General features: G+C 40.3%; 2 protein-coding genes across 4 annotated transcripts in view; both read right to left on the bottom strand.

Annotated features, from left to right (window-relative positions):
• LOC128893094 (basement membrane-specific heparan sulfate proteoglycan core protein-like) overlaps nucleotides 1-21,287 on the bottom strand; it is a 95,710-nt gene extending 74,423 nt beyond the window's left edge. For all 3 annotated transcript variants that reach the window (XM_054153862.1, XM_054153863.1, XM_054153864.1), the window contains exon 1: nucleotides 21,056-21,287. In XM_054153862.1, coding sequence (XP_054009837.1) covers nucleotides 21,056-21,133 — 78 coding nt within the window. In that variant the 5' untranslated portion in view covers nucleotides 21,134-21,287. The remainder of the gene's footprint in view (nucleotides 1-21,055) is intronic.
• A 2,517-nt stretch (nucleotides 21,288-23,804) lies between these two features.
• Nucleotides 23,805-26,878, bottom strand: LOC128893002 (uncharacterized; the record flags this gene model as incomplete). The annotated part of the gene is made up of 5 exons (XM_054153701.1): nucleotides 23,805-24,811; nucleotides 25,168-25,376; nucleotides 26,274-26,471; nucleotides 26,715-26,791; nucleotides 26,856-26,878. Coding segments are annotated over 5 exons (681 nt in total), but the record flags the coding sequence as incomplete, so codon positions are not given.
• Between the last annotated feature and the right edge of the window lie 48 nt (nucleotides 26,879-26,926).

Below are 26,926 nucleotides of genomic sequence, written 5' to 3'. Positions count from 1 at the left end.
GATGCGCGTGACTTGACATTCATAAAAACAACGTAGAAATAAACACGTCATTTGGAAGTAATTAAATTAAAATATATCATTGTTGCGGGCCACATCTTCGACGCGAGTACCTAGGCTGAACGAAAAAGTGCAGGTCAAGGGAGACAGATAGGCGGAGTGGTGCACAAAGAGGAATTCGACAGTCGCAAAGCATTCAAGACTAAGCAACCAGCGGTCTGAGCAATGGAGCAAATAGGTATGAAAAAAGAACGAGTACAGAGTAGGAGGGCATGGGTGTGCGACAAGTACTCTCGACAACCCTCTTCTTCCACCTAGTCCGCCTCTGTTCTCGCTTTCCCCTGCGCGAACAGGGAGGGAGAGGGCTCGCAGAGCAGCTTACCGCGAAACTGCCCTAATAGTCCATTGTCTAACGTTTCAGCGACAAATCTTTCGCATTTATACACCTACGCGACTCGCGAGAATATTTTTTCAGAATTACAGTAATGTCTTTGTTCCCGTCACTCGCTCGAGATCGAGTATCGCTGGTTTATCGCTGAACCTGGGAGCCATTTTGTTTCACGGGACGATTACATATTTATTTTATTATTTACAAATTTTACGGATGCATCACGGGTTCGATGCAAACGGACGGATCACGTACACGTTTCTTCCATTAAGTAACTGTGCACTTTTCATGGTACAAAAACTAGTCTTCGAGACTATTAGACTATTAGCAGCGAACGGTGTTCTTTGGTCGACCTTCGAGGAAATGATCACTGAACGATTCGATAGATTCGATATATTCGGTATAGTGCTCCCTCGCGGGATGTATTTCTGGATAATGACTCATTGCGTTTCTCTGCCACGTGCTTTCTCCGCCATTGAGTCACGAACAAGAAATGATATTCTGGACACGCTGCTGTACCGTGTGCCCGAAAATCATGGCTCCTCTTAACTGGTTATAAAGTGGAACGAAAAGACTCGCCGAGCAATTCAGAAACATTGAGAAATTATGAATACAGAAAATAATCGACCAGATAAAAATAGTAAAAGTACTATTGGAGCACACTGTAGCAAGAGTTACTCTGTATTGCAAACATAAATACAGAACTATAAGTATACAGTATCAGAAACTAATTACTAGCTGGATAGTTCATGGAAACTGATCTCGGATAATTGGCAGTCCTACGGAGTTGTTCAATACATATCTATCAGACTAATCAAGGAGAGCCACTACTTGATAAAAAAAAAAAGATAAAAGAAAACGATCAAGTTTGTAATTCGTTAGTTGCTTTGAATTCAGAAATAATCTTGATGTATGATACAGTGAGACCTTGAAAGAACCGATGACTCACTTGAGTAAAAAAAAAAGAGACGTCGCGAAAGTGTGTCGGGTGCACGCGAGACCTCGAGAAACAGAAAAAGAAAATGATCGCTCCCCTTTTGGCGAGAAGGCACAGCGTCGCGACGCACCACAATTAACGTCAATTGTGGACTGGCATGGCAGGAGACGTCGACGATAGGGAGGAGGCATGGGATCTCTTCCGCGACTAAACGAACGCGCTCGTTCATCGCAAGACGAGTTTACAACTGCACCAAAGCAGCAGACACCCTTTTCCCTTCAACAAGATGCGTTTACATGATAGTAAATCGTTTTCACACGCCTCTTCTTTGTCCATTTCTTTTGCTTACGTGTCTGCGATGTTTGCGAGGGAACCCTGTTACATCGAACGCGAGAGAATCGTTTTGGCGACTGGTGGATTGTTTAGGGGATGAAGTCGAGGGAGAATGCATTTCATTTAACCAAATGTTTATCGTTTCTACAACTCTTTTCTATCGTTCTATAGGCTGAACCTGGTGACTATGACAATGTATCTATGAATTTGATCGGAAGTCCAGAAATGAATCTCGACGTTCGTATACATGTAGTTTACGGACTTCCATCGGCGATAGCTACCGATGCTCCCAAACGAACCCAATATCCTAAAGTTATCAGGTTTCCAATTAAGCGTAAATTATGCTAACATTTTCAGCTGCACACTTCCGACCGCTACTGATCATCATTACGGCGCTCGTCAGCGATTGATTACGGGGAAATGTACGCTTGCGAATCCACCACGTCAAGAAATCCACCGCGGATATTAATGAAACACCAGCTCCGAACGCATCAGCCATATTAAGGGGCTTTCCGCCCTTGAAATTGCAATTAACGACGTACGCAAAATTGCATTAGTATTTTTGATCTGGAGATGCTTCGAATTAACCGTAACCCTATCTTGTATTAGCCTAGACCTAACTAGATCTAATCAGATCTAACACGATGAAAGAAAAAAGCATTTATTTCCGAATGAATTAACGAAGAAAAGTAAAGAAAGGGTGACGCAACGGTTATGGGGACACGATCGTAGGTTTAAACCGGTCGACTTTCTTTCCTAATCGTAGACACAGTTCTCAAAGTCAAGAACGAAAGGCAATCGGGCGACCATCTACGACCACGGTTCGTTACGTCCGATTCTATTATTTGTCCCATGTGTACTCGAGCTACCTGATCGAAGGGCAAGTAAAAACGAGCTTGTAGACAATTTGGAGCTTAGGGTGGAACGCGTGGCACGTGATCTCGTGAAGATTTTAATGCCTCGAAAGGAAATATTTACTTACGTTTGTATACACAAGTCCCGCGACTCCATCCTAGAGTCTAACCACGTACAAAGAGTATCGTTCAATAAAGTACAGCGTAACATTACTTTTTCATAAAATATTTTATCTTTTTTCATGAACAAGGAATCTCCAGGCGATATCGTATGATTTGAAAAAGATCCAAGTAACTCTTCAGAGGAAGTAAATCGTTCAGATTGTTAGTCATAACACACGGTATCAGTATTTTTATTTCGCGTAATATCTTGTCTAACACGGACGCAGATAAGTTTCCCACTCGGTGTGCATTAAAACTGGGTTACACTTGGCCAACTGGCGAATGGCAGGAAGGAAACGGCACGCGTGTTACCAGAGATTAAACTCGTCGAAAACGAGCAGTCCTATGCTTCGCAATGACCACGAACTTGAATCCTCTCGAGGGATATCGACGCGCAGTTGTACGTTCGTTTGCTTTTATATCAAAATTACGCAAAATTATATCACACCTTTCAACAGTTGTAACTGTTAAAAAAAACTTTTCATTTCCTCTCAATTATACCGCTATGGTTTTTAGCTCCTCGTAAGTGCTCTGAAAAGCCTCCAAAGAAATATATTCCTTTCAACGGATGAGACAAGGAAAAACAAAAGTCCTTCCGTCGAGTTAGTCACGTTTTTGGGCAACGCAGATTTCTACCATAAATGGCCAGATTATGCAGCCAGTGATTATGAAATATGCGCACGTGTATATATTCCCCGGTGACGCTTTCTCTACAGCAAGCGAATCGGTATCACTTCAAGGCGAGGATGTTTTTACAATCGGTTATTTTCCGAAGACCAGAGAGTGGATATGAGATCTATCTATAGCGATGTCGTACAAGTTTTCTGACAACTCTGGCGTACAAATATTTAAGCGTTACTCGAGATTAGGCGAGCTACCGAATCGTATTCGTCATGAAATTTATTTCAAGGTGAAGCATAATGAGTCATTTCAGGCTCCTGGAGTCTCTGAGCGACTCTCGAGTGTCGTTTAGGCTTCTGAAATTTAATAGCAAGTCAACTAGTGCCATTGACATTTGTTCCATCTGGTTCTATTAAACGATAAATAAATAAATTGAGACTTTTAGGAGTAGAAGTTACTGGACCGATCCTTAGTTTGAAAAATGCTGAACGAAGAACGTCCCGATACGAGCTTTTACGTAATTGGTTATGGAAGAGCTCTGTATAAAACACCATGAAAAGACGAGTGAAGAGTGCAACGTACAAGCGGTTAATCGAATTTTGCATGGTACCGAGCCGCGGAATACCGAGCACAAGCGAGTTGGACGTTTCTGGAGAACCATCGAATCAACGGGGTCCCTGAAACACGAAGAAACTTCCTACTTCGTGAACCGTTCAAATCTATAATTGACCGATGACGTTTAGCTCTCGCGATGCTATAGGTACATCGAGCCGGGAAAGTATTCGAAACGCTCCGGTACAGTAACGCAAGACAATCCCAGAATTCGACGAAACGAAGAAAACGACGAATCTCCGTCGACTCCTTCTGTCTCCATCAATCATAGCACGAAAGAACAGTAGTAAAACTGACATAGAATTAATCGAGACATGTTCGATTAGCGAATAACGGCCCACTTAGGCTTATCAAACACAATATAGTTTCTCTGGGGACAGATAAAAGCAACAACAAATGGCCAATCCCACGTTGGCTCTATCATCCTACAGGTCCACCGAGAAACAGACAAGCATAACGCCGATTATCTTTCCGGGAACCAAATACAAATTAACAATCAATTACCCTATTTGTCGACGCGGTTATCGATAACGCGTAATATATTACACTGGAAGCGAGATGTCACGTTCCCGTTTCATCTACATATAACGAGAAACGTCGTGGTAATCGTCTAAATCGAAACGATGCTGACTAATTGGTCGAGTGAGTTCACTCCCTGAACTGGAGCACTCGATTCGTTGCATATATTACTCCAACTATAAGTAAATGCGTATTTATAGCGAGTTACTCTCTCTCCGTGGCTGTCTACTCGAACAACGCAAGTTTTTCGGCGGAAGCGTGACGAGACTGCTGGAAATAGCTAAACCACAAGCCGTGGAACTTCTGCTACAATTTTTCTGCTGAAATTTCTCGAAATAAAATAGATTTTCGTTAAAACATCCGATACGTCGATACCAGGTCGATGTAAAATCTATTCAAATATTCACAGAAACTAGTCAACGATTCTGAAACTTTCGACCGATAGCGTATGCGCCCTAAACGATCCATCGATACTTGAAATCGGCGCGTCAAACCAAACGCGAGAATCTCGTTCGCTCGTTTCACATTTCTCCGGCAGCGTTTTCCGTTCGTTTCAAGCTTTCAATTCGGTTCGAACCTTCCCTAGGGATACTCTGGGAAACCCTCGAGGAATACCAGGTCGACGATTCGCCATTCTTTAAGGTGGAGAGGAGGGAACGATCCACGCACCCGCGAGTTGCGAGCGGAAAAGAGAAGTGAAAAGAAAATTACAGCGGTAGCAGGGTAACAAAGGGGGAGAAATTTGATTCATCCCGCTCGACCTGGCCGCACAAAAGCCCAGACACACGGACGCAAACACCACCGGCACCGCGGACGTCGCGCGGTAATCGTCGTTAACACCTGCAATTAACTTTGACGTGGGAGGTATGTGGGACACGCGACCTAAATACCGCGACTGGAGAAAAGAAGAAGGAAACTCGTTTTCTTCTTTCCGCGCCACTCGCGGATTTTCGCTGTCGACAAAAGAAGTTCAGCGCGCCACCGCCTCCCATGTCAGAGCTTTTCAATTACATGTCCCGAATACGTCCGTATAGTCTTTATTTGACCTGGGGAACCTGGTGCCGAAGCTCGGCCACTTTCCATCTTCCATCCGTGTACAGTCCGATAACTGTACGTACTTCTAGCCCCTGACAGAGACAGTGCATCGATACGGGCTGGTGGCAAGTTTAACGGGCTATTCGCTGCACTGTCATTCCGAGCCCCCTCGATTATGAAATTAATGCCAGGTCCTCTAACATAACTTAAATACAGCTATCGCCACGTGCCTTTCGTCTACCTGACATTTATGTGTTTCCTGCTACCTGCCACCTGCTATTAGGATGCACCTCCTCGACTACCTGCTGGTTAATGGTCCTCGAGCCTAATTTCCCCATTATCCCTTCACCCGAGTCCGTCTAAGGATCACCCTAACCCTGAATACACGTGTCCAAGCTCTTAGAATCTCTTGTACAGCTAGTAGATCCAGATCTAAACGTCCTCTTTCAGTACTCCCACCTTCACCCTTCCCAGACCAGTATTCTCTCAATCGAAACTTTCTCAATTATGCGATAAGACGACACAAGGCGTTCCCTGTTTGCCTCCTGCTCCTCGAATCGACTATTCCCAGAAGGTGGTGTAACGTTGCTCCTGATTGAAAGTTGCAAGACTCGCTGGCAAGCGGACAGGGTGGATCCCTGGTTCATCGTTTCCCCGAATCGCACGCATCGTTTGCTCGAACGCTTCGGTTAAAGTCTCGGACGGCAGCAGACGTCATTATGTGACAAGAAAACAGAGACGGAAACTGAAGGGGGCATGTCTGCGTTTGAAATTTATTCAACGGGGAACACCCTGGCTGGTGGAAGCCTTGCACGCTTCGCTCGGTCGTTGCACGTGCAGTCTTTTTGAAAAAGCGCATTCCCGATACTCGACGGGTTGCGGGTGTTCGCATCAGAAGTATTCAGAGGTGCGTGCGCTCATTAACGCGCGATGGGAACTGGTCTAATGTGTTAGGTTGCGTTATCTGAGCGATGCCCTCGGAAAGCGTCGCGCGCCGCTTTGAACGCGTGACAATAACGTCTCGCTAATCGTTTTTAAAATTATACGCGAGACCTGAGGTCGCGGGCAAAGCGGCGCGACGACGAGACAGTAGCGGAGACGACGCGTGATCTAAGCACCATTTTTAGCCCCAACTTTACAATATAGGAATTTTACTATCACTTTCTGCATCGGAGTCTCATCACAGAACATAAGAACCATTTAGCAATAGGTCTTACGCCATTCATTCGGTTGTCGACGTGTCGCTGCATATTCATTTTCATTCATCTTTGATGCAGGTCATAACACTTCCATTTTCATAGTACGCGATGAGGTAACGAGCCGATTTAGCGATCACCCAACGCGACAAGGGGAAAGACGTTGCTTTGACATCTTCATTGTTAAATCCAGACTCGAATGCCAAAACAAACGTATATTAATCGATTAGAAATTATAATATGAAGACATGAGTCAATGAGATATTTTCGTTTATTTGAATAAATAAATAAATAAATTTCGAAGCCAATACAGCAGACATCGATATTCTATTGTCATTGGTTACGCAACCGCACTCGTTCAGGAAGATATGTAAATTGCTGGCTGCGCAGGATGCTTGCGACGATAGCTCGTTTAACTTGGCATTCCCTTTCAAAGAATCGAACGTCGATAGAGGCATCGCATACATGATCTTTGACGAGCAATTCTTTCCATTTCGAATGGAAACAATAGTAATTCAGGATGAGTTCGGATCGAGACAGGTTCCTTGGAAGATCGGCAGAGACCCACGCCACTTGAAAACAGGACCTAACTCGGATCTATCGGTGAATCCGGACACGCTCGCTGAGATTGACTTAATCGCATTTGATTGGAAGATAATTAATGACGATTCGCTGTGAATGCTCGATTGGCTATATCGGACATACGACGAGCGACAAAATTTACGGAAATCGTAGCCAAGGAAATGCTGGCTAAATAGGAGCACGGAATTACAATATGCGAGCTGTTAGACTGGTTGTCGCTTGTGGCGTTTCTATCTTTAGCTCGTTACCTATAGGGTGAAACCAGAACAAGGGTCTCCGAGTCGAAATGAAATGGTGCGGATTTAACCGTCGAGAAGATTTGATATTTTCAAAATTACATCGTTTTAAACCGGATCTTTTTTTCCAAACCGAATTCCACCAAAGCAGCGTTGTGGAAGTATTCTAACGCTAAACGTGGGTAGCGCGTCTGACTATATTTAGCACCGCCAATCAAGTACACCTGATAAACGGAATATTTACAAGCAACATTACATAGTGATTAACACAAGCGAGTAAGTGTATCTATGTTAACAGTTCACGATGAGTCATCGAATACTTCAGTGCGACAAACAAATAGTATCGGCGTCAGATCTTGAAATAGATACAAAAATCAGCATTAACATTTTTCCAGGATGTGAGTTCTTGTAATTGTGTAAACAACGATACGGATAAGTGGCTTATCATTCCTTGATTAAATAAACACATACCGAGCTGTTCGACAATTACTTTATGTTTCGTCTATCAAATGTATCGAGAAAATCGCAAAGCGATGATATAATATCAGTATTATCCATCGCGAAAAAAGAATTAATTTTATTTCATTTAGTTTTCTAGTATTTTAAAAGTTTACCTCTACTTGAGCAGGTTCCAAGGATGAATTTTGAAAAGAACTGTTACAAAATCGAATATTTTCCCAAGCCTAATTAGAAGGTCGATGGAACTAATAAACGCAGTTGTTTTGCGGATGTTGATTTGCAATCGTGGCGATTACAAAGTACAAGATCACGTTTACGCGTTCACGGATGGAAATGCATTATAAACTATTTGCATGCGAGACGTCTTATATGCCAATCCTTGTGCTTTGATGCGTCGCCGCTAATGCACCAGCCAACGTTCACGACTCGGATGCAACTAATTGGATGACCGCAAGGTTGATTTCTTGTTGAAACGCTTGACACGTTTCGCATATTCAAAGTGCCCTTTCCAATGCTCAGCGATGGTTACGAACGAAATCGAATAGGAAGTTATTCGATTGCATAAAACTTTATTTGGACTACGAATAATGAATAACGTCCACGGATAGCTATTCACGATAGCTATTCACGGATTTATTCACGATGTTTACTCGTTTTAGCAGCATTCGTATTTTAATGTTTGTTGAACGAGTAACGAGTAAAAAATTGATTTTACTTCATTTAGTTTTTTAGTATTTTAAAAGTTCCTTTTCGGAGACGGAAGACAGGCTCCAGATTTATGCAGAAATGTCTACTTTAGAAAAGAACCCCGTATCAATAAATTTTTTCTTATCTAGGACCATAAATCCAGTCTTTGAGGTTCGATGAACCATGCACGTCCTGCATGGAAGGCTGCGTACGTAGGCTAGCTTGAATCTAACCTGGAAGGAATTTTCGCGTAACTGCACGTTCATCACGCAAAATAGTAATTTCTTAGACTGAAACTACTAATAATAAATACGAAGAAGTGATTCTTAGTGATGTGTTTTAAGTAACGAACCTTCTTAATCATTTTGCCGCACCCAAAGGCTTGTCATACAAGTTTTTCTCTGAAATGTATTCGAGGTCAAGAGAAAATGTGCGAATAAGTTGTCAAACAAACGACGATCACCTCCAATTACACAATCACTGTTCTCAGTTATGCAAAATTATTTCCGCTCACGCTGCTGGAAATTATCTCTTTCCTGAAACGTCAACTTTGCGCGCTGTTTTTAGCAGTACACTTGCCATGTTTATGTACTGACGTATTTCTTGAATTTGTCTTTCGATTACTGTCACTTTCTTGTCTAATTAACATAATACAAACTTGTCGCGTGGAATAAAAGAAGATTATAAGTCCATTTAATGCGCAAATTATCAAGATATTTAAAGTTAGCGGCGCATAGCTAGGTTAATTTATTAATGAGCACGACTGCAAGAATAATTAAGTCCGGGCGATTCAAACGATTGAATCTCTTATCAAAATTGGGCGTATAGTTTCACATCATTAAGACTAGAATTCCTGAAGATATTTTAATGATCTTGCAGGCGTGGTCACGTTTTATTCAAAGAATGACTACATAGTTTATGCGATAGAGAACGCCATGCTTTTTATCTACTACACTCGGTGAGATGCTAGAGTCATTTAAAGACACTTGTGCAATGACGGTGACGTGTTTCTGCGATAAGCAGCCGCTTCTTGGGAACATGGACCACTTTCTGATCCTAATCAGACTCCATTCACGATTTCGTCGGGCCTCGAGTATGGCCGAGTTTAGGCGCCGATGCAAACTGCGAAGCTGCACGAAATGGAACAGTTATTGGAATTACGACTCCATTCTATCATCTGCTCGATATCTCGCAACAATCAGCATTGGAAATCTCTGCATGGCACCGGCTACTTATGGCAACTCCAAAACATGATATTTTCTTCGATAGTGCATATAGCGTGAAACAAAATTGAACACACTGAATCTTAATATATTCATCTCTTAATTATCGAAATAAATAACGTAAGTAAGTAAATAAGTATTCGTCATTTCGCATGAAGAGTGCATTTTAATTACTATAAATTGAATGGCTCTGAAGCACATACTGATGGTTGTATGTCGGTGGAGGAGTAGGGGGAAGATGAGAGATAGTTTAATTTTACATACAGCGAGTTTTATGCCAGCACTGTGACCGTTATCTTTGTTCCAAGAAAAGTCGAGGACGACTGAAGATCTCCAGAGAAAGAGAGAGAGAGAATCGCTATAGGTTTCATTACAATTAGCGTATTTTCAGCCCAGATTTTGCACAAAAGTGTTTATCATAAGGTGGTACGAATGCGAGCCAATACGGAAATATATCAAAAACTTGGATTACTGTCTTCAATATGTGACTTAATTTAAATTATGCCATGATTTTTGATAGGTGTTTACATAGACAAAGTTTATGTTCAATCCCACTCGTCTCGACGAAACGTTTTCAGCGCTTTTATTAGCGTTGCACGATTAGTTTTGCGAGTTCTTTCGCTGTTTATAACCACCCCCGCTTTGAACAAGATCGCTGAACGCCGAGAAAAAAACGAGAGTCTTTGGTTTCCGCGAAACCAGCCGTGTTTCGTGAAATTTATTGCCAGATCTTGTTTATAGTTGCACGGTTTCAGGTTCGCAGACTTCTTTCGTGCGTATATAATGGGATGTCTTGCGTCATGCCAATTTTAAAAGGCCAGATGGCGAATTTCAAGAAATTGGCAATTACTATTAAACTGTGTTTCATAAAAAAAGAACTGCCATAAACTTAAGTTTACCACAGCGTAGACTTAGCATATACAGGGCGTCTCTGATTTAAAGTCCTTTAGAGATTTGCGCGTTTTTGTTTCGTTTTGGAGAAAATCGCGGAAAAACATTTAAATTAGGGACACTCTGTAGATCTAGAATATTTAAAAAGCCATTACCGCTATAAAATATTGTATTTACTATTTGATATACATAGGTTATCATTTTTATACTCACATTAATACTTTTTTCATAGGCGAGAATCTCATGTGTACACACTTTGTATTTACTTACCGATATCATTCCGTGATATATCATAATCTTCACTTTGGATTTGCGAAACACTCAATTCGTGATGTCATTTAAATGTTTAGCCATGGTAAATAAAAATTATTTCAACTTGACGTACAATTCAGACCTAGAGGCTTCGATTTCTATTTCTAGTATACATAATACAACGTTACAATTTTCAATTAATTATTTTTACGCCTCGTATCTACCATATTCCTCGGAATAGTCATTAAATCTATTTCTAAACAACGCTTAGAAAGAAGATATTCATATTTAACTCTATAGCAAGATAAATATACCATTTATCGAGCTATCAGAGTCCTTGCAATTTATTTAGCCTTCAGTTTTGTACAAACTAACATTATCAAAGTGGTCGTACTAAGTAAGCTACTTATCTCCAGGGTACATTGGGTATTGTCAATGATGGCTAGTCTTCAAAGTAGAGTGTCAATCTGACCTTGTAGATAATCGTTAATATAATCTTCAGCCTAACAAATTTAGTATTTCATTGTGAAAAACAAATACAGGCTTAAGAAAAAAATTAAAATTACTACAATACATTTGTTAACATCCTAACTGACGCATATTTTTCGGATTGGCATAAACAGAAGAGAAGTGGCCCAGGTAGAATTTTAGGTTCAAGGATTTTCACGTTGCATTATTCAAGCCCTATGAATTCGAGATTGGTCCTGATCGAAGTCACGGAAGCTTAGCCCTTTCAAGATTGCTATGACAAAATGTGTGCGTGCTAAGGAAGAAAATTCCTGGCAACAATAAGCGGCAGTGAATCTGAAAGGAGGGAGCCTGGCTGCACCTGATCTCCCATTTGAGATGCACCCACGGCACCCAGCCTTCCATCTTCTTGTATAAAATGAACCAGACCCCTCTAAACACGTTTCGCGAGACAGTCGTTCTTGTTGAATTCATCTAAGCCTAACTTAAACGTACGGTACACTCTGATAGCGATTAAAATGAATTTTCTCGATGATCACTCGAAATTTAATATGAAATTGGGAACCTTAATGTAAAATTAACCTCAACTAATTACCGTAAATTCTATCACCTTTGTATAAGTCATTTCTATGAGCATATCTTTCCTCAATTGCTGGATCCCCTCCCCATAAATAAAATTCGACCGTCTCGAGCTACGACCACACGCTAACTCAATCGGTACAGTTTCTCTAAAAGAAATTCTGATCTGACTGATATAATTCCCTTAATGGTTATATTTTGAAACGAATACAAAGGGTGACACGTTTGGGGGTTCTCCGGAAAGAGAGTGACCATGCAAAGATGTTCAAGAAAAGCTCCAAGGGCTTCCCCGAGGATCCGGCAACGCTGCTTTGCAGTCATTCGGTTTGCAGAGATAACGCCGGTGTCGTGACAAGTGGTTAAATAAAGAGACGATGCGTAAGGTACGTTCTGTACGTGAGATTCGACAGCTCGAAACGATTCCGTGCCAGGAATGGCTAACTTCATCGACCAGCGTACTCAGACAACACCGGTATCATTATACGTTTGCAGGAGTCACCGTTTCCGCTGCATTCGAGTATAGACTCGAGCCAGTACAGACTGGTCTAACACATCGTACCTAATCCACGTTTGAATTAGACTTACTCTTAGCTGAATTGTATATCATCTTTCTAGCTGTACGACTAGCCGTAACTTGAGTCTGAGTTATATGGGACCTAATATCTGTCATTTTGAAAATATTAGTGCGGTAAACTGTGGCAGGTTGAGATCTAGATTAGATCGGAGTTTGTTTTGAAGCTACTATCTATCGTTTTGAGGACAGTAGTGGTTTGAAATATGTCAAAATTAGAACTGATTGTGAGATACATTGATACCAATAATCTAATAATATTGATGCTAATCGTGAAGGATTCGCACGAAAGCGTTGGACAAATCGATTGTCTCGTCGGGTTGAGACTGGAGACTCGAATCGCGCGTTTATTCCTGTCCATGCGCTCCAGCTCTTAAAGAAAGGCGAACAAAGAGATCTTGGTTGGGTCGAGTATTAAGTTCTTGATGTCACAACGAAGGGATCGGAGGAAAGAAAGGGGAAGCGTCGGAATGGTCGCTTGTTGGGACGCGTGGGCGGGTGAAACAGGTTTTCAACGTTGCGTGTCCCTTATGAGATGTGGTCCGACAAAAAGGGTAGAGCAAAGGTAAAGAGATACGAGGGCGAACAGTCTAACTGTGGACCTAACTGTGCGCACCTCGTGCGTTTCGGTAAATCAAAACTACACGGGAGATCTCAAAACCGATGTCAATCGACATCCGTATCAATAAAACATCAGAAAAGGTATCTAACTAAACATTTCACTGTTTCGATGGTCGCTAATGATTTAAACCGTTGCAACGCGTTGGCCGGTAATGCAAAGACTCTAAAAACGTGAGCTATCAACGTTTCCCGTCACTGAAGCTCGTTCAACTGGCATAAATATAGAAGAGAGGCTCTTCAACCTAAACATACACTCGACTCGGTAAAGAGGACATCAATTGCGACCGCTTAATTAATTTGGTCCAGCTGCGACGAAATAATTAAGTCAGTTCTCCCTCTCGCAGCGCAATTTCTCCTCTTTCCTTCATCGATAACGTGGCAGCTTGTCGCATTTGTGTTTCTCCCAATGCCCTTTGACATCTTCCCTATAACGTAACACACAAATGAGATGAAAACTAACAATAAAGGTCACAGAGTTTCCGTTCGGGAAGATTCCCCTCCACAGAAAACTTGGATTTGGTTGAACAAAACATTAAACATGCATTTAACTGTGAAATCAATACTGGCAATTGAGGCCACCAGAATTGGGATATACGATTAAAACGTCTTGAATTATTGAGATTGTTTTCGCGTAGACTTTCTTACAAGGGAAGCTTTCGAACATGGAAATTCTAATTTAAATGAAACTTTGCGGAAATGTAGGGTACATCGAAGTATGGAAATATGTTTTGCTCGCGTAATTTTCTTTTCTCGTCAACTATAGGCTAACTTTATGTTCGTATGTTCAGACAACAAGCCTGGAACATAACCACTCGCTTGGTACTGGATTCTCTTTCCTTCTATTGCACCTAGCGTTCGAAAAATTTGCTACGTCTGCAGTTGTAACACCGTCTGCGCTCGCATATTTCAAACGGTGTAATAGTCCCTCCACTCCCTTTGTCGTGCGATTAATGACTGTTTATCTAAGGAACTGAGGAACGTATAGGTGACATAACGCGTCAGGATCGTTTCTTTTGTTGCATATTCCAGGTCAAGGTGGTATTCGTACGTTTAATATTGCATGTTTAAGTAGATTAGGTTCACGAAAAGCTTCCCCACGAAATCGTTTAGGTTCAAATTGTGCTTTTAATTCTATGGAATTATCGGACCAAGGAGAGCAACGATGCGTTAACGATTCGACTCATCAGCCAGACTCTCTAATCGATTTTTCCTGTAATCCTTGTCGAGCTATTACCGCTGCTAACGTAATCGCCCAGTGAGATACGCGCGCACAGACTTCACATCTGTAACGGTAAAGGTCCTTTTTATATATTTTAAAGTTCATTTTCGTAATTATATCCTATCAATTTTTAGTTAATTTTACTCTATATTTTGCACTTAGCGTTCCAGTAATATCGATTACACGTTTTTTTTGTTGCTCCTGTCGAACTTTAATCCGTAATTCTAAATTTTATATAGAACCATTTGTAATTCTGTTATATGTACATTTTTTGCTCCAACTAAATAACTTCGTTCAGATTTCACCGCGTGAATGAAAAGTGAAGGGTTTAAATATTTATAATCCAGACAAATTGTCTACCAATGAAATAAAAAATTCATTTCAAGGAAGACCTTAGCGTTGGAAAATAATACTTTGTCCTCGAGAAACGAGAAGAACGACGAGAAGAAGAAACTATGCTAGTTGTAACCCTACTCGACCCACGAATGAAGTAACTTCAATGCCTGGACAGGTGGGATCTTCTCGAGACTTGGAGTGCATCTCTACGCATGCACTGGTAAATAATGCATTCGCCTCCTTTTCACCAGCCCATCGCATCGATTCGCTTCCGCATTGGTTGCTTCTCTCGAGTTTTAACACTTTTCATCTTAGCTGATGCGAGAGTCCGATTTATTAGATATAGAAATCAATGATTTGACATTTCGAATGAAATTCACCATTTACTTAACGATGTTGTGTTGAACAAACATTCTCAAAGTTTCAATTATTGTACAGTATAACACATCTCGTTTCATATGTAACTAAAAATTATTTTTCAATCCCTCAAAGTAGACTTCGCTTTAGAGACACGTATAATATAAGCGTAACGTAAAAGGAAAAGTCGGGACTTGTATTTAATTCGGTGGAATTAATTCCCAGTGCTGTAAAACACTTCTGAATTTGTTTACAAGACCATAGAGCTACTTGCGGCCGTGTGAACTTGTGTAAGAGCGGTCAGTAAAATCGTTTCTGAATCGAGGCGTCAAAAAGACGGTCCCTTCTGGCGATAAAGTACTCGATGCTCCTCTCGTCGAGCTCTGGAGTGCAGTACTTAGGAACAAGGAGCACTTCCGCCATGAATCCCTCAGGTCTTTCGAGAACTCGAAACGAGGCTGGCAATGAGAGATCGATTCTCGCCTTGCGGAACACGGTCGCCTTTTCGAGGGTAATGCGATTTGCCTGACATTGCTCGGAGAACCGATTCGTCTGTGAAGACCTTGGACAAGTTAAACACAAGAATCCACTGAACGAAGATTACCGTCATTTGTTGCACTTGAAATCCTTTGGCGCTTTCTACGGTAGCTTTGAACGACTAAGGATTATCGCGAAGAGAAACCATCACGTGCATTCCTTTTCTTAAAATTCATTTCTAAAAATGATAGTTTATTTAGGAGCAATACCTAGTCCCCCTCCTCGAGGTTAACGGTGGTCTTCGAAGCTTCGAGAAATGGCGACTTATAAAAATGATGTTACCGCTTCCGAATCACATTGTCCCAAGACAAAAGAGAATTTAAACACGGTCCCGTCGCGTGATTCGTCCTGTAGAATATACCGTCCCCCGCTTGTATCTCTTTTTCTCGTCGCTTGGTCGCATCTCAGTGACCATTTCTCGGTTAGAATAGCCTGGGATTCGACCCGAGAAAAAGCCTGGAAAGATTTGTACCTTATGAAAAATATGGTAATGCACATGACACACGATGGTTCGATACGGGTCGGTCCTTTTCGCGCGAAAATTTATACGCGAATATATGATGTTTGGTGGCACAGCACGAGAAGAAAGGGAACCCCTGAAAGATTTTTGGGCTTCCCTGGAAAACTGGAGATTCTCCAACCGCGAAAAACGTAATTTAAAAAGTTACGGGTCCCGTACAAATGCTGCTCGATTTCATTTTTTACCACCGTCAGTCTATTAGAAACTTTTGTTAGACTTGTGGAGCTTCCCACTAGGAAACTGATTGGAAAACCTTATCATTGTATTGCGTTACATTTGTGGCTCTATTATAAGGAATTTTTTGTGGAATTTTTAATATTACTCTAAGCAACTTTCTTGATTGAATTTTGATCGTTACTCGAAATAGAACTTGCTCAACTTTTTTTTTTTCTAATAGAACAGTCCAAAGGTAGGATGGCCTTTCGTATGTTGAGAATAGCTTAGCATTAATTTCAATGCTGAGTCGACGATAAAAATAATCTCGCTGGACTGTTATCGACGAACGATCGCCGATAAAAGTAACTAGGCTCGTGTTTAATATGTGAGATTGCGTTAAAAGTCGACGTAATTATGGTTGGCGATTTTACCGCGCTACCGTCGTTCCAACAGCTGTCGAGGAGGCTTCTGATAATTTTGTCGCGAAGTAATATCACCTCTTAATATATAAGATAAGGGATTTTAGTCACGATTGAATTTATCGAAAGTAAAAATTAATCCTTCTAAATAGCATTTCTGTTCGCCTAATTCACGTTTCGTTTAAGATTCCTGCTAGACCAATCGTGGCATTAAACTTGATTCGATTTCTGATAACACGATTAATACTAATTATGTGTGACATTTGATTAATTTTCACCGAATATTTTGGCATGCATTGTCCAAAATAGGATCTCATTTTATCAGTTGATCTCTATGTTCATTCCTCTTCACGATGCCGCCTCAATGTTCTAAGAATTTTCACGAACCGATAATGAATTGTCAATAATCCGAAGAATTGTTTAATTGCAGATTCATATTACAAATACGTAGTAGGCCTACCAATCCACCCTTCCCCCTCTTCTTCGGCACCTATACGAGACCATCACGGATCTGCGAGGTCGAGAATTCATTCTTCGATATGGATCTCGTGATCTCGCGTGCGTGTCGTCGGGCCTCGTCGATTAGAATAACATGATTTGTTGCCACTTTAAATTAGGTTCTTGATTAGCTACCTGATTTCCAGATCTCCTAATTAACAAAGATACCAAAGAATCAGTGGACCTCGATCAAATCTTGATGAACTCTCGGTGAACTCAACCACGACGTCCGCTGTCAACGTTTGCCTAGATTAATGTTGGCTAGGCAAAGTGCGAACTCTAGCAGAGGTCTCACCATAAAATAGGCTAATTTGCTCAAGTTTCAACGAACTCAGCTAAAATAGATCACAGTGTCTAAAATTCGAAACAGTCCCTTCCGTAACGGATTGGAGTCTCAAAATAATTCAAGTTGTCACCTTCAATCCTTAGTAAATTCTCGAGGAAACAAAACCATTAGTACTTATGATATTGCTAAGTCTAGTTATTTGTCTGGGGTATAAGATGATTACGTCCAAAGTAGATCCTTGTACCTTGTATATTCGAAAATGTCTTCCAAGTCTCGGTGAATTTTCAATGAACAAAACCATAAATATCGAAAGGAGACTACTCTTGACGATTCATCCAGCAGAATGATAGGAGCCAGAGTTTTAAATAGAATTCTGCCCTTGCTCATTGATCTCTCTTCATTTATCAAATTTTCAAGATGCTTCGCGATTTCCTTCGAAACTTGCATCTCGAACTCAGTCTCAAATATCCATAATGCACCAACAAAGTGACACTTTCAGCTCTGTGAATTTCTAACTTTATCGTTCAACGTTTGGTGTCATTATAGAGTACTGTTAAAAATACTCCGTGAAATTCTTATCAGCATTGCGTAGCATTAAAAACACTCTGTAGTATTTGTACTTTAAATAACACAGACAGAATGCATATTCATATGCATTCAGATACCCAAATTCTTTGCCAAGGTGTCATCGTCGGTTCTGCCGCTTCGTCATTATAAATGTTAGCCAAATTGGGTCTCTCCGATCGATACGCGGATCGTGAATGTCCTATTGAATTATCGTGCGATAACTCTAGAATGATTGCGTTATCTCTGTTCTTGGTACTCAGCGTCGTGTGTCGCGTCGAGCGATGCACAAACGAAAGTCTGCAGAGCAACGTGCAGTGGTTGGCGAACAGGAAGTCCTCCAAATTTAAACCAAACGGCTACGTCCGGTTCTCTAACCGTTTTCAGTATTTTTTAAACGCATCAAATTTTCTGGCAACACAATTGAAAACTACAGTTAGTTATTTATTATTAATGGTTTCAAATGTTAATCAAGAAGTTGGCCGGTAACAATTAATCGAACTCATTATTTCGATTAAATTTTCACTTAGGTTGGGAGTAGAATGCCAATTAATTTAATAGGACTGTATGCGCATATATGTATATCGTAATATTCTGCCTGTTTCGGACGAGAATGATTGAAATACTGCAACAAAAGCGCATAAACGCAAAAATTGACGGCGCAGGGATGAGATTTCAACCAACTAGCAGTTTCCAGAGCTGACAACGCTAACCCCGTGCCTCCTTGTTCCTGCTATCGACTTCGGCAAAGTTCTCGATGTGATCGGAATATAATCGACCGGTGAATTATTCGAGCAAGTATCGAAACAAACCTTTGCCACGTTGCGAATAGTAATTTTGGGAACACGAATCGACATATGTACTTGTTGATCACGTCGCTCTCGGTCGTTTCCTTTCTGAATTTTATTGGCCGGGTGAGTCACCCGCGACGATGCAATTTTGAATGCCTCCGACGACGAAGAAAATCCTAGTGGATAATAGTTTTGCCACTCATGCGTGTAATCGGACCGTCGAATCGTTCTGTTATGGTTTTTTTTTTTTTTTTTTAATGCGCTAGGCGGACCATTGTTAGAGCACATACGTAGATTTAAAAGAGTACGTTTAGTAATTCAAGAGTTTAGAACACAAATAAATAATTAAGAGCTATCAATGAAATTTATTCCAGTAAAGTAAATTAGTAAAATAAATTATTTTATCAATCGCACAGACAACCTGTAGCATCTTTGGTCCATAAATTAATACAGTAAAGTGTTGAATAGACGTGCGTTAAATCTGGGTTAGATCTGCATTATTAGAGTAACGTGAAATAACAGATGGAATACAATTGTCTGGCCAAAAAATAAGGTAAAAATTCATGTTTGCTGTATCCTCGACGAGCTCAACGTTTATTAGAAAGTTTTCGACCGTGTTTTTTCGGTCCCTCGCGGTAAAAAGTATGAAAAATCTGTAAATTGAATCTTCTTTTCACGCTAGTAAAATGTAATTGTATTTTTTCATTTATGTTTTACCTATACACATACATCGTTTAATTAAAATTTAATACCTTTTATTTATATCGTGACGAATTCAACGTTCAATACATGCGAGATTTGTATTAATTCGATTAGGCAATATCCTACTATAAAAAGTTTCTCAAGGTTCTTCTACTAGAAGAAGAGGTTCCCGAACGACTTGTTTGCTCCTTTTCTAATTACATTTGACTTCTAGATACTTGACTAATACTGTTCCCAATTTAGCCGATCAAACAATTTCTAACAAAAACAAGGCTCAACTAAATGTACCGAAGACGAGAAATCTGGGTAAAAACGTTTTTTTATTGGTTATCGAAGACACGCGATGAAACTTATGGTCGTTTGGCAACTACTTCATCCAGTGAACCTATCATGGTTTAGTTCGGTGCGATAAGAGAAACCAGACTAAGAAGAATGCTGAGATTCTTATCAGTTCACCTAACAGCGGAACACACGCCACGAATAATCGCATTCCTCGTTGAATGAACTTTGCTGGCCACTTGGTCGTTGCCAAAAAAACCTGTTCAACCCACTGTTCGTGCCAATTGGCGCGTGGCTACTTAAGCTCTTCCTTAACCCTCTATGGGTCAACAATTTTCACGAAACATTACTGTATTCGCATTCTATTGAATAATTCAATTCCTTTTTTACGTAGCAGCGTATACGTCTTGTTACGTAACACTTGTTTAGAAACCAATAACATTTGAAACGGTTATTGGCTTTAGCGTGACACGAGTGCAGTGACGTCATTAATATATTCGATCTGTTAATAATCATAATAACGATAAAAATGAAGAACTAAGCAATGTTTGATAGGAATCTGATTTCGAAACTCCAATTGGTTTCCCAGTAATTACTTTGAAATCCCGAGCTAAACACACGAATTAATTCATTTTTAAACGTCTCATCTTCAAGATTTGGGTCACTTCCGATGTCTATAAATATTGTAATCCTACTTAATGTTTTGTTAAATTTAAAAAATACGAAGACTGATGCCGTCTAACTATACTTATGACATATTCGTGATTTTATTAGTAGTTACCGTCCAAAAGGATCGGAGCAGATTTAGTTAGAGTCAATTAATCTCCGAGTAATGAATTTAAACGTCTAGGAAAATGTGAAAAATTCAATGAGTTGTCGCTTTGGTTTACAAAATTATCCAATAATTAATTCGTGTTTTCTCGTAGATATAGTGTCTACTTTATCCAAATGCAATAAATCTTAAAATAATTAACTCATTTATAATCGACACATCTACATAAAAATTATGTTACGATGATTAAAAATCATTGTTTTAATCGTGGAACCAATGAATATAAATTTTATAATGTTTCAATGATTCGGTCTAAATTTATTTTATATGAAAAAAAAATTCAAGATAATTATTTCTCCCTAAAGAATACTGTAAAAAATGAATGGCATCACTAACCTCAAAAGCATCCACGAGTCCAGCTCCGGCGATCAAAAGAATTAACCAGCACCTTTTAGCTAAAACATAGTTCCTCATCTTGTCTGGAGCCTGAAGAGTGTCCTCGCGACCTCTTCGCCCTTTTCCAACGCGTGTCTGTCCAAGTCTCCGCGCTGCACCTCGGTCCTTTCTTCCTCGGGCCCTCAACGGCAACGCATCACGAGCTTAGGCTAATTTCCTATCCCTTTCAAGGCCACTATCGCGAAATCGTCCTGGAGACCACTAAACAATATCGGTCCACGAGATCTTATGTTGAAGAACTGGCTCGCATGAGACACCAGAGAACACGCGGCACCGTACAAGAGCGTACCGGCGTTCGGTAGCGTCTGAAAGGCAAGATAAAACTTTTTCAAAAGCCCCGGTGCTTTTTCCCCTCCCCTCCGAGCGCCAGTTTCAGCCTCAACTCGCGTTCCCTTGCTGTTCCGTCTCGCGCGCTCCCTCTACTACGACTTCCTCTTTCTCTGCCTTAACAGTGCCCCCTCTCTCCCACAGACCGACAACCAACGCGCAGTGGCGTCGCCATAGGGGCGCGGGGACGCTTCGAGTCCACAGGGGGGCCGCCCAGTGGGAGTCTCCCAAAAAAGGGGCGCCACTGGAAAATTAATATATGAAATTTTTAACGTCATAATCCTATCAAATTTTCGCGTCCTTAAACACTGCTTCAACCACACAAAACAGCGCAATCCTACATTTAAGCGAAAGGTGTTTTAATTTCGAGCTGTAACTTTAGTTTGCTTAATTGTTTGCATCAGTACATTCACTAAGTTACGGAAATTACGATTTACAAATAAATATTGGGAGAGAAAACATTAAAGATTTTGTAAATTCCTTAGTGGAAGGTATGGGAAATCCCGAAACGGTACAAGGGGTTCCCTCCGTTTATCGTCCTTGGGTGATACCAACACTAATGACACCACTGTTTTTCGCACGCGTGTCACTTGCTATCACTCTCTATTTACCCTGCGATATCTAGTATCTTTCTCGCTCTACCGTGACTCACACGGCTCCACTGAGATTCCCCCTACTGACTTTCAGGCTCTCCCTCCTCTCACACGCTTGTATATACTGTCTCTTTCGACGCTTCTTTCTCGATTTTATCCAAAACCACTCTCTCCTACAGACTGTGAAGCTATCTCCCTCCCACATCCATAAACTCATCTTCGTCCAACCTTCTACCATTCAACTCCCACTATCCCTCTCCTACACCCTCTAATGCTATCCCTGTTCAACTTTTCCCGATTCTGCTCTCACTTCCTCCTCTCATTTTCCTTTTTCCACTACCTCCGACGGCATCACCCTTTAACATTCTGCGATTCTGCTCTCGCTTCCTCTCTCCCACACTTTTTTCCACCCACTCTCTTGTTTCTCTCTCGCTTGAGAACACCAGCCCCTTTTCTATCCCCACCACTCGGGGGTCAAAGTCGCTCCACGATGCAGGCTCACACCAGGCAAGGACCAGAAGTGGTTACGCGGTTTTTCGTTTTTTCTCCTGTTTTTAATGAGGGGGGATCGAATCGTGTTGCGTTCCGAGCCTGCGAGACGCCTCAGTCTTTTAGACAGGTAATTGGTGTATCAGGCTTCAAAAAAATGGTGATGGTAGGCGCTTTTGGCGACATGCCAAGTTTTGGACAATACTGTGCATGATTCTTTACCTGCAAATTATTTATCTTTACTTATTCATCGTGGAAAATAGAAAAAAGAGAGAAAGCGTATAATTTCGAGAGATATTTAATTACATTCATTTGATTCAAAGTAAAATAAAATAAAGTATATGTATGAAATGAAAAAAATAACAGTCCTTCGTGAAATTATATATATAAAGATACATTCTATATTTTAATTTTAATTTTAATTTAAGTTTTTAAGGACGAACGGCGAGGCGGTAGACGGGGAGGGGGCGCCAAAGTGCAGTGGCTCCATCGGTGGGAAAACGCCCAAGTTTGTAGGAAAAATAGTTCCCATCATTTCTTTAAGATGGCACCACAAATGTTTTTAATGAATAACACTTTATTTTTCATAAATTCATACTTGATACGATTCTTAACTTCACAACACTGCAATATATTAGTTAATATGTGAAATTTATGATTTATATGAATAGTTAATAATTGCAGCAGTATTTATCGACCCCCTCAGATAGTAGCGCTATCGGTGGGAAAACGCCCAAGTTTGTAGTGAAAATAGTTCTTGCCGTTTCTTCGAGATGGCGCCACAAATATCACTTATATGGGGAAGGTTTACCCATATTATACAGGGTGTTCCAAAACTCGGGGAGGAGCCGGAAATGGGGGGTAGCTGAGACGATTCTGAACAACAATTTCCTTTGCAAAAATGTCGGATGGAGCTTCGTTAAGGAGATATTAAGCGAAAACCCCGACCAATCAGAGCGCGCGTAGACCGTTGGAGCGGCCGCGGTAGCGATTCCCCATATAAGTGATATTTGTGGCGCCATCTCGAAGAAACGGCAAGAACTATTTTCACTACAAACTTGGGCGTTTTCCCACCGATAGCGCTACTATCTGAGGGGGTCGATAAATACTGCTGCATTAATTAACTATTCATATACATCATAAATTTCACATATTAACTAATATATTGCAGTGTTGTGAAGTTAAGAATCGTATCAAGTATGAATTTATGAAAAATAAAGTGTTATTCATTAAAAGACATTTGTGGTGCCATCTTAAAGAAATGATGGGAACTATTTTCCCTACAAACTTGGGCGTTTTCCCACCGATGGCGCCACTAAAACTTACCAATGGCGCCAGATTTGAAGCCGAGTTTAACGAAAAGTTATTTTGATAAAAACTCGAATACAGTTTTCCCAGATTAATTTTAATATCACAATGATTGCAATAATATAGATTACGTAAATTTTGTAAAAGTATACTGTGATGTAGGAGGCCTCTTTTTTCTTCCTAATATAAAATCTAAAATATAGTTTTACGGTGCTGAAACATTAATCTTCTTGTGTCATTTAACTACAGCAAAACTAAAGACGGTATCTTCATTGCTCTCTGAGAAGATAGCTTGTTACATTTCAGGACATCTCGTACATTGGAACTAATCTCAGTTAATACTGGCACTATCGATTTGAATTGTAAATCTTGAACTATTTGACCTGACCTAAAATCCAAATGGGCGTCTGAATAAATTTCAAATTAAAATTCAAATATCCAAAGACCCTGCTTTTCTATTCCGCGAAGGGGACAATTATTTGGTGTCTCTATTTCGCGAGACACTTTCTGCTTCACTTGTTTCTATCATAGACTTACCGTTACATAACTAATAAGACTGACTAGAAGTTTAAATATATAATATAAGTATAAATTTCTACACCTAATACATGACAATATGCACAGGTTTTAAAGAGCTTGAACGCATTATTTAGTTCCACGTTTCTTAGAAAGTTTCGCGCACATTTATTTATAAATGTTCATTCCTGAAAACATAAATAATGGTTGAAGCAACGAATAAACCAATTGTTTATTGTAGTTTTCTTTCATCATTGTCATACGATTGTCCTTAAATTAATCTTGTTCCTCAGACTGTAACGGTGGCTTGGTTTCTTATGCTACCAACGCTGTTTCCACTAGAACCACCCATGGATTCTACGCCATGGGATCGATTTTCATTCAATTGCAGTTGCACAGAGGCTTCGGTAATTAATTCGCTGAATCTGGCGGCTACTTGCTTCCATTTTACCAAGTCAGCTGGCTGAAATGGTTACCGAATCAATCAGTTACAGGAACTAGTATTTCCATATTTTAACCGTGAGAGTTTCGCATTGGTTCGAATTAGACCGGATATGGCAAACACATGGCTCGTGGATGGACGATCCATCTGTGGCCCATCCGATTAGAATTAGGTTTCGCGTATGTATGGTTTTTGTTTTTCATAATAAGTATTCTGTATTTAGGACAAATATAAGGAGTGTACTATGTTCACTATCGTTCAGAGAGTTACGGGTGTGGTAGTGCATTCAAATTAATGACTGGTAGCGTTCTAAAACAGTCTAATCTCCGCGAGTGAAGGATCATTTCTATCCAAGTTGAGTCCAGTTAGGGGTTTACCGTTAAAGTGAAAAAGACTGGAAGCAGCGCGATGGGAAGTGGCGAACCACGTAGTTCCGTCCTCTCCGACGGAGGACCGGAGAGGGTCAAGTGCCTCAGTAGATCAAGAAGTCGTGCCAGAAGTTCTCCGTGACGACCACCGACGTCCTGTCGTATTAAACCCCAGGCATCCCTCGCGATCACGTGGGCGGTCACGCCAGGATTGTCAGCTGATCGATGCAAAAATTACCATACCATATCACCTGGTTCTTACCTCCCTTAAGAAAGGGAGGGGGTGGTGCCAGCAGGCATTAGAATTCACTGTAATCATGGGATCTAAGAGTGTTTGGTTATCTACGATTAGATCTTTGCGTGTTGCCAGTAGATGATCCCTTGATATAGGAATGCGAAAGACTAACAACGAGTGTTTTTGCACCTGAGAGTAGTTTTGCATGTTACTGGTTCATTCGTTTGGTTTCACCACGTTTAGCAAGAACTGAATAATACATATCGTAAATATAAGGTTTAAGTATAGAGGAGAGTAATCAATGTCCAACCTTCAATCAGTTTTTCTTGTACACCTTTTTTAATATTGACTATTTATATATTTATTTTATAATAATAATAATAATAATAATAATATTTATTATATTATATAATTATTATTATAATTATATATTTATATATATTTACTTTTTACTATTGACTATAAAAATAAGATTTTTAATTTGACAAAAACTCTTGTGAAACTTAAGAAGTTTTTTAATGAACTTGTCGCAACCGTTATGTTTCCGCTTTGTCGCATAACGTTAACTAACACTGGTTTCAATTACGACCATGCTGACGCGGGTTTTCCTTCGGTATAAAATATCATGCCGAAACGAGTTTAGGTATCGAGGCGCGTGTCGACTCAGAAATGCGAGCGCGTACGGTTTGTAAACTTGTAAACAGTTGCGGTTAGGTAACGAGCATAATTGTTGCTCAACGCTGTCACTCTGGACAAAGCTTCTCTCATTTTGTTTATCTCCTACGTTGGCAGTGATATGAATTTAAAAATATTAATAAATTCTTGCAAGTGTTCATTACAATTTAAAAATCAATTAGTCAGGATTAGGTCTTTTAATTACCCAGAAGAAGCTGCTGGACGTGTCGAGGCATCACAGGTTTTTTTAGGTGACCCAAGAAGAGCTGCAACGCTGCCGCACATTCAAGGGCCACGTTGTTGTCGTCCAGATGTGGTCTCTCACCTTTCTTCAATGAATTCAGGATTCGTCTTCTGAGGTCACTGCGTCCAGCACGCCGAAACAAACCTTCCTCCCTAGCATCTAAATGAGAAATATAATTGGTGAAAAATATAAAATTTAAATGCAATGTTTGTATTTATACATATCGAAAGATCTGTTTATTATTCAATTATTCATTTACATCAAATGTTTAAATAATAAATTGTGAATGCGAATTTGATATCACCAAATGAATATTTCATGAAGGATATTAATTTCAACACTGTCGGTGTTTGTCATATTTTAATTATTTACTCGGCGCATGTTTGAAATTCTTTTACGTACGTTCTTTCAGGAAATTTATAATTTGCTTCACTGCCTGCAGCGATTTCTTGGAAATTATGTCGTCGTCTGTATCATGCCTGAATTTTATAAATAAATGTGAGTAAATTTTGAAAAAATTAAAAAGAATTGTAGAAAACATACGTGTTAACATTTAATGTACCAAGCGTTCAGGGTCTACGCATAAAGCTTAATTACGAACAGGCTTATAAATT

The sequence above is a fragment of the Hylaeus anthracinus genome, unplaced genomic scaffold (assembly GCF_026225885.1).
Source record: "Hylaeus anthracinus isolate JK02 unplaced genomic scaffold, UHH_iyHylAnth1.0_haploid 2, whole genome shotgun sequence".
Classification (NCBI taxonomy): domain Eukaryota; kingdom Metazoa; phylum Arthropoda; class Insecta; order Hymenoptera; family Colletidae; genus Hylaeus; species Hylaeus anthracinus.
Note: the sequence above shows the minus strand (reverse complement) of the source record. Positions and strands in the feature narration are given on the sequence as shown.